Here is a 13,814-nt window from a genome sequence, read left to right as displayed (position 1 = left end):
GGGCTCCCTGCTCAGCGGAGAGCCTGCTTCTCCCTCTCCCACTCCCCCTGCTTGTGTTCCCTCTTTCGCTGTCTCTTTCTCTGTCAAATAAATAAATAAAATCTTAAAAAAAAACAACCCAGAAATTTAGAAAGACGAATTTTAAACAGGTGAAACTTGGCAGAAGATAAAGAAGGCCAAAATAAGAAAGTGAAGTGGAAAGCAGAAACTTCACATTGATTTTTTTTTAAAGTTAATTACACAGTCTTTTATTACTAGCTTAAAAAAAAAGGCTTAAATCACTAGGAAACTATTTACAGGAAGAATCACATTTTAAGTCGGGTGACTGGATATGAAGAAGGGCCACTTAATGTCCCTTCTTGGGACAGGCTGGGACAGGTGACGTGATCTGCCCGCGGGGCTGCCTCAAGGAGGGGACCCCGGGTCCTGGCTGCCGACTAACAAAGCATCAGAGGCTTGCCAGAGCTGCTTTGCTAACAAATCGTTACACGTCTTTTTAGTGTTTAAGAGAAATCTTAATCTTTCGAGGCGATCTCTGTAGAATCATTCTGGAAACGTGTATGATTAGAAAACTCTTAAAAAAAATGAGGCTTGTTGCCCCCATGAGACCCGTTACGTCTTCCCAGGCACTGACGGGCCTTTTGGGGACAGGAATACAGAATACTGGGCTCCAGAGAGTCCTGCCAGGGCCATCAGCAGCCTCCTCGGCTCAGAGCTCTTGTCCCACAGGCTGGCAGACCGGACCAGAGTCTTGGGTCAAAGTGCTTTGGGGAACGTCTTCTTGCTCCTTATCTGGAAACGAAATGATGGACACAGAGTCCCAGGCATCATCCGTTGGCGACGTGTCCTTGTCCAGGGCCTCTAAGATAGGCTGGCTCGGGTCCTTTAAATACTTGAAAAGGTCGAAAACCAAGAGCGTCATTAGTTTATTAGGGCAACCAGCAGCCCTTCTGCTTGACGTTTACTCGGCACGGTCCTGCCTTACTCAGGGGTGCCTGCCTCTGCCCACCCCCGAGACAACCTACCAAATGAGAACACCCCTCACATCAGCAGTGACCTTAACGGGAACCCAAGGGCCAGCCCAGGGCACACCACACCTCGGGGAAAAGCACGTTGTGACTTCCTGCCCTTGGTGCCGGCTTGGGGACCGTTCTTCTGACTTTCCAGCGAGGGAGGATGAGGGGCCTCCAGGTCACCCCTCATGGGGGAAAAGAGGGAAAGGTCGCCAGTGTTCTCCTCAGCCCCTCCACCCGCCAGTCGCTTCCACCTCACACAACACACACCCAGCAGAGAAGTAAGGAGAGACAGAGGGGGCCTCAGGGCGCCCCACCTGCCCCTTCCCTCCAGCCTCTGTTCCAGGCTGAGCCATCCCTTCACTGCTGAGGGACCGAGAAACTCCCGCCTCGCTCCCGGATGTGCTGAGAGACACCGGAACGCGCAGTGAGCTGAGCTGACTGATGATAAGAGGGACATAAGCCAATCATGTGCGCTTCTGAAACCTCAGAAATATAAGCAAAACCTGATTTATTATTCTCGTGTAACTTCAGTGCCCTTTGATGTCTCTTTTTCACACTTTCCCAGGAAAGTGAACCGAAAGACTGTTTTAGACCCACGCCCCCAAGGACCAGCTAGAAGTAAATACACTTCATAGGGACCCGCTGGTGGTTCTTCTGTGAGAGAGAGATCCACGCAAGTAAGATTCTGAGACCCGTTGAGGGCTGTAATTGTGTGAAGTATTAACCAGGGAAGGGGTTTTTTTTGTGTGTGTGTGTGGTAACTACCCTCTTAACAAATTTTTAAGTGCACAATGCAGTACTAACTATAGGTACGATGATGCACAGCAGATGTCCAGAACTTACTCATCCCGCGTAACTGGAACTTCATACCCATTGAACAGCATCCCCCTGGGTCCCTCTCCCCTGGCCCCCGGCAACCACATTCGACTCCTGCTTCTAGGAGGTGGACTATTCTAGATGCCTCATGTAAGTCGAATCATGCAGTATCTGTCTGGAGTTTTCTAGTGGGGAAATTCACATGTAATTTGCGTTATGTCTGGGTACTTTATTTTTTTTTAAAGATTTTATTTATTTATTTGAGAGAGAATGAGATAGAGAGAGCATGAGAGGGGGGAGGGTCAGAGGGAGAAGCAGACTCCCTGCCGAGCAGGGAGCCCGATGCGGGACTCGATCCCGGGACTCCAGGATCATGACCTGAGCCAAAGGCAGTCGCTTAACCGACTAAGCCACCCAGGCGCCCCATGTCTGGGTACTTTAAATACCTCTCCAGTTCTATTTCTAGAAGCACTACTCTTTCTCTGTAGACTTGGACCTTATCTAACACCTGTTCCTTCTAGATGTAACAGAGTAAGATTCTGTTTCTAGTATCTTTACTCTGATTTTACTGCTAATAAACCTCCAGAAACAAATACCTTTAAATAATCTTCCATCAGCTCCTTGGAGGGCTCAGCCACTGCACAGAGCCGGGGAAGGGGGGTTGCTGTGCAGGAAATCAACTTCCCGCGAGACCTGGTCCACCCGTCTTCCTCAGGTCTTTCAAAATACCAGTGTCATCTGGTGAGCTCTCTGTGGGGAAGGCTCTGTACTCACAGCCCTGGGTGCGTTTACTCTAGAATCCTTCTAAGTGCACAGCTCATGCCTAGAGCCCTGGCTTCACCGCCTTCCCACCCTCTGCCAGGCGTCTTGGGGGCTCTCTCCACAAGGCGCAGGTCTCACGCGCTCCTAAGCTTGGCCACACCAGGCCACCCTTTTCACCAACCTCACGCCATTAAAAAAATTGTTTTAAGTTGCAGTAAAATACACATAACATAGAATTTTCATCTTAACCAGTTTTAAATGGTATAAAATATATTCACACGGTTATCCAACCCTCACCACCATCTCCAGAACTGTTCTAATTGTGCAAAATGAGAACTGTCTCCATTAAACACTAACTCCCCATCTCCCCCTCCCCACCCAGACCCCGGCACCCACCACTCTACTTTCAGTCTCTGTGAATCTGACTCCTCTAAGTACCTCATGTAAGTGGCATCACACGGTATTTGTCGTTCTGTGACTGGCTTATTTCACCTAGCATGATATCCTCAAGGTTCACCCGTGTCGTTGTGTGAGTCAGAACCTCCTTCCTTTATACGGCTGAGTAACATTCCACTGTGTGGACAGACCACATTTTGTTTATCCATTCATCCACTGACAGAAGCTTAGGTTGCTTCCAGCGTTTGGCTGTTGTGAATAATGTTGCTATGAACAGGGGTGTACAAATAACTCTGTACCACTTTTTTAAGTAGGCTCCACACCCAGAAGGGAGCCCAACTCGGGGCTTGAACTCACCACCCTGAGATCAAGACCTGAGCCGAGATCAAGAGTCGGACACGCAACCGACTGAGCCACCCAGGCGCCCCTACCCTGAACCACCTCTAACTCCACTCTGTGTGTCCATGGCTTTGTCCAGTGCCGCACTCCTCGGCATTACCAGGGGGTCATGGAGGGCTGACATGTCACCCACTGGATATGTGCACACGTACCTCTTCGATTTGTGACGGGATGCTTGGTGGAGAGTGAAACCAGTATTTTATCAGGCCTTTGTATTTCAGGACCAGGAAGAAACAGGCCCCCGCCAGCGCCGACAGCAACAGAAAGATACCCACGGCAATGATAATGACTTGTTGAAGCTTAGTAGTGGCTAAAAAAGATGACACGAGAGTGAACAAGAGACCCATCCCACACATGATACAAACACGGCTCACTCTTCACCTGCCAACTGCTTAGATCGTGTCCATGTCCTTGGGAGATGGACACATACTGTCCCTCCTCCGCCCAGCCTCACATGCTCGAGTGTGTAACTAGTACAAGCAATCCTAAAATCAAGCTGTGTTAGCTGTCCGGCAGTGTTCCCGTTGTAGATCTCAGCATGAGCTGGTTAGACCTACTTGCGTGCTGGCTTCTCGTGCCTTCTTTCTGGGTTGCCCCCCTCCCACCGCCCTCCACCTCGTAAGCCAGCCCCAGTTTCACTACTTGGGGAGGATTCTTATCCCAGCTCAGAAAGGACGTAAGAAGGCACATGTTACCATCCATTGTTGTTTCGTAGCAAGATATGTTGCTTAAATGTCCGGGTCTAGAGATGTTGTTGTAGTATGTCCAAACCAGATGCGCCTTCACTTGTAAACAGTATTCTCTTAAGGGTTTCAAGTCATTCAGCACAATGGAGTTGCTCCTGAAGGGACCTTTAACCTACGTAAAAAACGCCAACAGGCACGTGTGAAAATGACCCAAAGAGACGTGGTTGAGCCACTTCTAGCTTTTCCGACGTTTCCATCACCAAAGAAGAAGGAGCTGCTGTTTTTTTTTTTTTTTTTTAAAGATTTTATTTATTTATTTGAGAGAGAGAATGAGAGACAGAGAGCATGAGAGGGAGGAGGGTCAGAGGGAGAAGCAGGCTCCCCGCCTAGCAGGGAGCCCGATGCGGGACTCGATCCCGGGACTCCAGGATCATGACCTGAGCCGAAGGCAGTCGCTTAACCAACTGAGCCACCCAGGCGCCCCAGGAGCTGCTGTTTTGAAAGAGTCACTGGCTTGCAGTGGACACATTTTATGTGTGAAAGCTGGTGAACCGTGTGGAGAAAGACGCTGATGGCTTTAGAGCTGTGTTTCTGGCTGTGAGGCCTCAGAGGGCCCACTGCAGCCACAGGACGTCTGCCACTGGAATTGAGCAAACCCCTATGTCTGGGATGGACTTTTCTCCTTCCGTGGGGCGCCTGGGTGGCCCAGTCAGTTAAGCGTCCGACTCCTGGTTTCAGCTCAGGTCATGATCTCAGGGTGGTGAGATCGAGCCCCGCGTCATGCTCAGTGGGGAGTCTGCTCATCCCTCTCCCTCCCCCCCTGCACGCTCCCTCTCTCTAAAATACATACATAAATAAAATCTTTAAAAAAAAAATAAAATTGCTTCAATGCCCAGTGCATTGACTTTGTATCACTATTTTGTACTTCACGGTTAATGTATTCTAGATACTTCAAGCTAGTCAACGAACAGAAAAAAAAAATCATCGTGGGAAATAATGTTCCTTTAGTTCCGAGTCTGCTTTTAGTTTTAACTGAATGTGCTGTGTGCCTCTTACACAGTTTTGGTCAACATGATCTTCGTGAGTTGTGTAATCGGGACACAGCTGGATTCCAGATTCTTGAGGATTCGGTCTCCTCCTCTTGGCCTGTCCCTGCCGCCGCCGCCCTCAGGCCTCGTCAACCCCCCCACCTGGATCCCTCTAGTCAACGGCTTCTCGCTCTCCTGGACAAAGTCGGCATTGTTCCTCCTTTCCCAAAGGAGGGAAAGATATTTTGTGGCAGTACAGGACTTCTCATAAGGGGCTTGCTTTCCTATTTTGAGATGTAGTAGGAAATGCTAGTCATTTGAGAAGGTGGTATAACATATGCTCAGCAACATGGAGATGAGGCTGCGATAGCGTTGACTGAAAACGGGCAGATTATTCAATAGTATGTAGAGAGCATCTTATTTTTATTTATTTATTTTTTAAGATTTTATTTATTTGACAGAGAGAGACACAGCGAGAGACGGAACACAAGCAGAGAGAGCGGGAGAGGGAGAAGCAGGCTTCCCGCGGAGCAGGGAGCCCAATGCGGGGCTCGATCCTAGGACCCTGGGATCATGACCTGAGCCGAAGGCAGACGCTTAAGGGGCAGGCGCCCCTGAGAGCATCTTATTTTTAAAAATGTAAAATAATCACATTACTTAGGAATAGTAGGATCATAGATGATTTTTTTTTTCTTCTGTTTAATGGTGATGGACTGCCAGGGCAGAGGAGAAAAATTTTTGCTTGGGATGCCACATAAAGCAATTTTAAAAAACATTTATTTATTTATTTGAGAGAGAGTAAGTGTGGTGGGGGAGGGGCAGAGGGAGAGGGAGAGAATCTCAAGCAGATTCCCTGCTGAGCGTGGAGCCCTATTAGGGCTCGAGCCCATGACCCAGAGATCACAACCCAGAGATCATGACCTCAGCCCAAACTAAGAGTCCAGCACCTAACCGACCCGCGCCATCCAGGCGCCCCACCACATGAAGCAATTTTAAGTACAAACTTCCTTTGGGGTTTATTTCTGCCGCCAGTTGGCATTTCTAGAATTTAGAATCACAGACTGCAGAGACCGCTGTCCTTGGGGGGCCTGCTTGCAAGGCTAACCATAGCTGGCATCTGGGAACTTGGAATCCAGAAATGTCCCCACCATTCCCTAACAAATATTGGCGGCTTATGGTAAAAACAATGTTTTCTATGCTGACCACCTGCTCTCCTTCTAGGAGTCTGGAATTTTGAACTGTGCTAGGGAGAAGAGGCCTGTTATTTCCAGCAAAACCCCTGGGCACTGCTTCCCTGGTAGACAACACTTCACATGTTGTCACAGTTGGTTGTTGGAAGAATTAAGTGTGTCCTGTCTGTTTCGGGAGAAGGTTCTTGGAAGCTTGTATCTGGCTTCCTCTGGAGTTTGGCCCATGTGCCTCTTCCCCTTGCTGATTTTGCTTTGTGCCCTTCTTCTGTAATAAGCCATAGCCGTGAATACAACCATATGCCAAGTCCCGTGGGTCCTTCCAGCAAATCCAGGGGCTGGTCTTGGGGACACGGACTCTTAGCTGGAATGGAGATATTTTGGAGGCTCTCAGACTCATTTGAGCCCTAGCATCTTTTGTTCACAGAAGTCCAAAGTATAGCTGCTCTGGTGGAATGGGATAAAGGGGAATCCCTTCTGGAATCTTCCAGGCCTTCTCTATTCCAATTGACCAGACCTTGACCTCTTCATTTGGGGAAATGGTTAGTTCCTTTCTCCCCATATGATAAGAGTCTATTCTTCAGTGAGTTTTGCCTTCCTCAATGTTTTAAGATTCACCATAAAGAAATGAGTAGGAAATACACATATAAACTATGTGGGAGAAGATCTGCAGAGCATGGGAGAGCCTGGGTGGCTCAGTCAGTTGAGCGTTCCCAGGGTCCTGGGATGGAGCCCCGTGTGGGGCTCCCTGCTCAGCAGGGAGTCTGCTTCTCCCTCTCCTTCTGCTCCTCCCCCTGCTTGTGCTCTCTTTTTCTGACAAATACATAAATAAAATCTTAAAAAAAAAAAAAGAAAAACTGCGGAACATCAACTCTGGGCTCAGATGTGCTAGCTGTCAGCTGATGACCTTGGGCAACTTATTCAACCAGTTGGTTCCCTTCTCTGTGACACGGCTAGGTACAAAGATTAAATGAGATGATGTATCTAAAATGCCTGGCCCCGGGGCCCAATGCAAAGAAAGCTCTCGATAAACATCAGCTCGTATTATTATAAAAAGACTATAATCACCTTAAACTTATACAGTAATGAATGTCAGTTATATCACAATAAAACCGGAAAACAAACAAAACAAAATGGTTATAATACTGTTGAGTTTAGGAAACCCTGAAGCTTACATCGATAATAAAACTTCATGATATGCAGCTTGGATAATCAGGCACTGCAGAGGACTGAAGGCCAGCATCTTCCCTCGTATTATGTAGGGCTGACCAGGGCCTGCCGGTCTCACGCACCTCAGCCCCTCCTGCATTCCCGACGGACCCTAGCACTTGCAGTCCCCCAGACATCTCGAACCTTCCCACACCCTCCGCCCTCTTCCCTAGAAGGGTCTCTCTCTTCCCAGTAGACTTTTCACCTGTTCACACATGCTCTCTTTGTAAATCACTCAAACCGGAGTAATTTATATAAACCTTGCAGACTGCAGGGATGGATTCTTGTTGTAGAAACAGGCCCTCTAAACCTTCTCCAGCCTTTAGAGGGCCCCAGGGGCTCCGTGCGCACCCCAAACAACGGGAATGGCGTGCTGTCAGGCAGAGAGGGGAGTTCAGAGCCACCTGGCAGAAGGGAAGGCTCAGCATAGGGAGCAGAAGCTCGGGTCTTGAAGGGAAGGATTAAACCCGATTCGGGGCTCAGACTAAGGCAACACTGGGAGGCTCTGTCCTCCTTGTCCAGTTTCCAGTTTACTTACTTTTGCTGTATCAGAAAATCAACACAAAGTAGAAAAATGCTCTTGCCTTTTGGATTCCTGCCTTTTCCCAGTAATGGACATAGTACACAAAAGTGGCCAGGGAGGCAGGGATGTCGAAGGGAGAGGAGAATCTGATGATCAGGGAGCCTTCTCCCGGGGTCACCCAGACGTTCTCAGGAGGTCCAACGGTAACTGAAATAGAGTAACGAACACAAACACAAAATATACATGTAAATATATACACATACATACAACATATAATTTTATCTTTCAATTTAAATTCAGTTAATTAAAATATAGTGTATTATTCGTTTCAGAGGTAGAGGTTAGTGATTCATCAGTTGCGTATAACACCCAGTGCTCATTACGTCACGTGCCCTCCTTAATGCCCATCCCCCAGTTACCCCATCCCCCCACCCCCCTCCCCTCCAGCAACCCTGTTTGTTTCCTAGAGTTGAGTCTCTTATGGTTTGTCTCCCTCTCTGATTTCATCTTGTTTTTTCCTCTCACACATAATTTTACATATATAGTGTATACACACACACACACTTACAAATACAATGAGGTCGCATTCAGGCACACAACACTCCCAGAGACTGCTCTGGGCACAAGCTTCACGTGGAAGGCCATGGGGGCAGGAAGACCAGCGGGACCACGGTGCGGCACCAGGGGCTTCTCATCTTCGGTGGCAGGCGTCCCCGTGGTGGCCCAGAGCCAGTCTGTCCGCCCGCCCCCGCACCCCCACCCCAGGACACAGCTTCCAGGCAGAGTGAGACCCACAACAGGCCCGTACAGGAGCCTCCCAGGCTTAAAAGCCCCAAGAGCCAGTATCTCTTCCGCCAACAGGAAGAGTTTCTAGAGCCCCCGTGAGGGACACGTAGTTACGACAACTGCTGCGCTCAGCAAAGACATGGCTCCCTAACAGGTATTTAAGATGACCCCAAGGGAGGTGCAGGTTATCAGTCAGGGCTCATTTTGCCCTAAGTGACGCTGCCTAGGAACATAGCTGACAGCCACCTTGACCAGGCTTCCAGAGAAACGGCCAGGTTAACCAAAGATCAGAGGTCCATGCAGAAGGGGACAGGATTTTGTTACCCTTACCTACCACGTATCTCCTCTGTAGATTTATTTTTAATATACATTCTTGTAATTTCTTTACAAATGAACAAAAGTGGTATTTATCAACCTTTAAATCCGTGTCTCCCAGCTTATTGTCAGACTATGTTTAAAAATAGTCCCAGAGAGATGTTGCCATCGGAAGTCTGCTTGTTGAAGCTTTTCATAGAGTTCACGGGACAACCAAGGACTGTGAGTCATGAAGTGCGTTAAGGAAGGGTTCCAGCGTGTATCAAACAAGCACTTCAGACTGAATATAGCTCGGATCCCACGAGTTCTGAGCGGCCCATTCATGCACCGTTTGCACGTGCAGGCGATCGGATCACTGTGAACAGTTGTGTTCGTGGCTGTTCATGCCTTCCGCGCTCTCGCCTGGGCTCCCCCCGGCTGGGCCAGGCTCTGGCATCTGGTTGAGCCACCCTACTCTGTGAGAAAGGAACTGGTCCCTGCAGGGTTTGCAGCATGCCTTCCGGTCTCATGGGTTGTGGTGGAGGAACTAGGTCTAGACAGAGACCGGGCCGGCCTGGCCCCCCACCAGCCGGAGCCACGTTAGCGGATTAGCTGCAGGTGGCCAGAAGCTTTTGTGATCCCTGCTCGCAGATGCTGACCAGCAGGGCCCGGCCGCCTGCCTCAGGCCTCTCGCCTCTGTAGGACATGTCCTCTAGACTTTTCTGTGAGTTACACATGGGAGTGGCCTGGAAGCTAGGGTGTCAGCTGTGACCAGTCACTTTGTCCCTGGAAGGTCTGTGCGGAGAGACCTGCCCTTCTGAGAGTTCTGGATCCAGGATCTGATACCAAGTGACAGGTGCCAAGAGGTTATGACATGGGTTTCTTGGGTCTCATGTACAGTGTGAATAAATGCTTGCAGCTCTTAGCCCTTTTCGATCAATGAGGCACTTTTTGAGGGGGAATGAGCCTGTGTCTCGAGGGGGAAACAATCTGCCTTCTCTCAACACATTGAGGGGAGTTTCAATTATCCGTAGATGACTTGATAGCAGTTTCCATGGACTAAGCTCTTATTGTACACCAGGCAACAAGAAGGTCATCTTCGTTTCCCACAGGGAGAAACAGAAGCCTAGAGGTGATCGCAGTGGCCCAGAGTCCTAGCCAGTAAGGGGCAGAGCTGGGATTTGAACCTAGGTCGACGTGACGCCCTGGCCTGCCCCCTGCAGCCATCTCCTCCTCGCCCCGCACACGCTCAGTGAAGCGTCCTCGTGTTGGTTACGCACCCCAACTGCACAAGTGTTGGACACAGGGATGGGGTCTGAGGACGCCTGACTTTACAAGTGAGCCGGGGACCACCTGGGAACGCTGCTGCCTGGCTCAGGCCGGGAGGACGGGGGGCTGCCGATGCCCGGCACCGGACCGACGACTTCCACAACAGGCCCTGCTTCCATTCCCATTCCTCTTCTCCCGGGCCAGGCCCGGGGACCACCATTACTTTCTCTTTCTTTCTTAGCTAGTTCCCACCTAGGTGGCATTTCATAGCTCAGATGTGTGCTGGTTCTCTGCGCAAGGACAGGTGACTTGTCCGCAGAAAATGCCCAGCTCGAGGGGACTGCGCTGTCTTCTCTTTCCATCCCTGCATCACCTGGCACACACTGTTGATTTTTCTTCCTAGCTTCCTGTTGCAGACAACCTCAAACACGTAGGAAGGAGAGGTCAGATCAAGACAACAACTCACGTCCTTGTCACCCAGCTTGTACCCACCGTCAGGTCATGGCCAATTTTGTTCCTCTCATCCCCCTTTCCCTCAGCCCTCCCACTCTCTGGATTATTTTGAACAAACCCCAAACATCACATCATCTCATGTAAAAACTCCAGTACGTGTCTCTAAAGGATAGGACCCCCGCTTTTAAAAACATAAAATACCATGATAATACCTAAGATAAACTAACAATAATCGCTTACTAGATCATCAAATAGCTACACAGTGACCAAACTTCCTCAGCTGTCTTCTACCTCTGTTTCTGTTTGAGTCAGGATCCCATACTTTGTTTGCCTAAACCATAAACACTGAAGAAACCTGGGACACAGCTGACCATGTGAGACATGAATCATGGAAGGAGCGAATGTACAAACTAGTATCTGTCGATTCTTACGCCCTCTTCCGATTTCCGGGAGCACATCTGCTCATTCAACCAAGCTTTCCGGCATATCCGCTCTGTGCCAGGCACTGTTCAAGGCTGAATGAAAGTCTTTCTTGAACATAAAGGAAGTTGTGTCAGAAGAGATGAGGGGGATCACTGAAGCCAATATGCTAGTGTCCCATCCAGCCCAGAGGCCAGCAAGCTTTTTTGGTAAATTAGGCTTCGCGGGCCAGACAATCCCTGCTGCAACTGTTCAACTCTATTGCTGTGGCCCAAAGCATCCATAGACCATACGTTATTAAAAGACGGTGAAATTGTGTTCTACTAAAACTTTATTTACAACAACAGGTTGGTGGGCTGGATGTGGCCCACGGGCTGTGGTTTGCCAGCCCCTGGTCTAGCAAATCACACTCCTCCAGCACCAGCCTCCATGCTCAGTCCTGGGGTTTGACCGTCATACCCACCTGTTTGCTGGCTATGCGGAGTCAGAGACAGGACTGGGGTGCATGGAATCCATACTTCTCAGTGAGGAGTAAAGTGAAGAAAGCCTAAATGATAAAGAAGTTTTACAGCCAAGTTCTCTTACCATTCCAATAGTACAGGAACCAAGGCACTGACAGCCATGGGGAAACCAGGTCCTCCAACTTAGCTCGGACACGTAAAGAGACGTTGAAATGTGGTGGGAAACCATTTGACAGGCTGGTTGGGGTGAAGTTACACTCCGTCGTGGTGACGTTCATACAGTCCACGCCTATGTCCCTGGTGTCGTACCACCTACTGTCAGAGGGGCTGCAAAGGAAAAAAGGCTTTCACTTCACGGACTTCTCTCTTCTGCCACAGCCAGCGGTTTCCCCAGAGCCGATTTTTTAATAAGCAGCTTTCCTGAGATACAACTTGCAGACCGAAGACTCCACCCCAGTTAAAGTGTACAGATTCGAAGGGCTGTGCCGCCATCACCATGATCAATTCTAGGGTGCTTTTATCAGTCCCCCAAAGAAACCCCGTACCTATTAGCACTTGCTCCCCACTGTGCCCTAACCCCCTAAGCCCTGGGCGACCATTAATTGTCTACTTTCAGTTTCTACGGATTTGCCTCTCCTGGACATTTCTTACAAACGGGCTCATAGACGGCATGGTCTTTTCTGATTGTCTCTTTCCACCTGGCGTGTTTTCAGGCGTGATGCGTCATACCGTAGCCCCCTTCTGAGGGCCGAACACGATCCCAGCATACACTTAGAGTACATACCGTTTCTCTGTTCACCTGTTTCTGGACATGGTGGCTGTTCCCACTTTTTCGCTGTTGTGTGTAACGCTACGAAATATTCACTTGCAAATTTCTTTGTGGACATAACTTCTCAATTCTCTGGGGTGAACGCCTAGGAGTGGAACTGATGGGTCTAACTCTTATTTTAAACTGTCTTCCAAAGTGGCTGCACCATTTTACACTCCCAGCTGCAATGTATGAGGGTTCCAATTTCTCCACATCCTCACCAACACTTGTCATTATGCCTTTTTTTTTTTTAAATTTTATTATGGCCATCCTAGTGGTGGTGCTGTGGTGGATCACTGTGGTCTTAAATTCGCATTTCTTTTTTTTTTTTTTTAAGATTTTATTTATTTATTTGACAGAGAAAGACACAGCGAGAGAGGGAACACAAACGGGGAGTGGGAGAGGGAGAAGCAGACTCCCCTCTGAGCAGGGAGCCTGATGTGGGACTCGATCCCGGGACTCCAGGATCATGACCTGAGCCGAAGGCAGTCGCTTAACCAACTGAGCCACCCAGGCGCCCTTAAATTCGCATTTCTTTGATGAATATTGATGTTGGGCATCTTTTTATGTATTTATTGGCCATTTGTATATTTTCTTTGGAGAACTGTCTACTCAAACCCTTTCTCTGTATTTTAATTGGGTTGCCTTTTAATTGTTGAGTTGTAAGAGTTCTTTATATACTCTGGATGCAAGTCTCTTATCAGACATTTCCCATTCAGTCCTGCAACTGATTTTGATTCTTCAAACTCAGCCTCTGTAGCCAATGTCTTAGGAAAGATACCGTGTTCATACAAACCCCACTCATGCTTCCTGCTGGTGTGGAGTTTGTTTTATCCCACAGCTGCCCATTTAAAGTTTGCATCACCCGTATGAAAACCCTGCTAAGGGGTGCCTGGGTGGCTCAGTCGTTAAGCGTCTGCCTTCGGCTCAGGTCATGATCTCAGGGTCCTGGGATCGAGCCCCACATCGGGCTCCCTGCTCCGCAGGAAGCCTGCTTCTCCCTCTCCCACTCCCCCTGCTTGTGTTCCCTCTCTCTCTGTGTCTCTCTCTGTCAAATAAATAAATAAAATCTTTAAAAAAAAAAAAGAAAACCCTGCTAAATACGAGGTCACATATTCTTGTAAATGACAATGCATTCCCCAGAGTCCCAATGCCACACCCCCACATGGGACTCTACTCTCCAGCTTTAATCTCTGTGCTTAGGTGACAGACTTGAGAAAAACCAGAGAGGTGGCTGCTAGGGACCTCAGTGGGGGGCAGTAGGCTGTGTGCTCTGTAGAGACAGGCTATGTGCCCCACAG

General features: G+C 48.9%; 1 protein-coding gene across 1 annotated transcript in view; it reads right to left on the bottom strand.

Moving 5' to 3' along the window:
- Positions 1-219: 219 nt before the first annotated feature.
- IFNGR2 (interferon gamma receptor 2) overlaps positions 220-13,814 on the bottom strand; it is a 28,592-nt gene continuing 14,997 nt past the window's right edge. The window contains exons 3-7 of the mRNA XM_035017621.1: positions 11,830-12,032; positions 8,084-8,229; positions 4,085-4,247; positions 3,542-3,699; positions 220-892 (exon numbers count right to left, since the gene is read on the bottom strand). Of these exons, the coding sequence (XP_034873512.1) occupies positions 710-892; positions 3,542-3,699; positions 4,085-4,247; positions 8,084-8,229; positions 11,830-12,032 (853 nt within the window). The 3' untranslated portion in view covers positions 220-709. The remainder of the gene's footprint in view (positions 893-3,541; positions 3,700-4,084; positions 4,248-8,083; positions 8,230-11,829; positions 12,033-13,814) is intronic.

Source organism: Mirounga leonina, unplaced genomic scaffold (assembly GCF_011800145.1).
Source record: "Mirounga leonina isolate KUSES-001 unplaced genomic scaffold, KU_Mleo_1.0 Mir_172, whole genome shotgun sequence".
Classification (NCBI taxonomy): Eukaryota; Metazoa; Chordata; class Mammalia; order Carnivora; family Phocidae; genus Mirounga; species Mirounga leonina.
The sequence above is the reverse complement of the archived record's forward strand: the minus strand, read 5'-3'. Positions and strand labels throughout refer to the sequence as shown.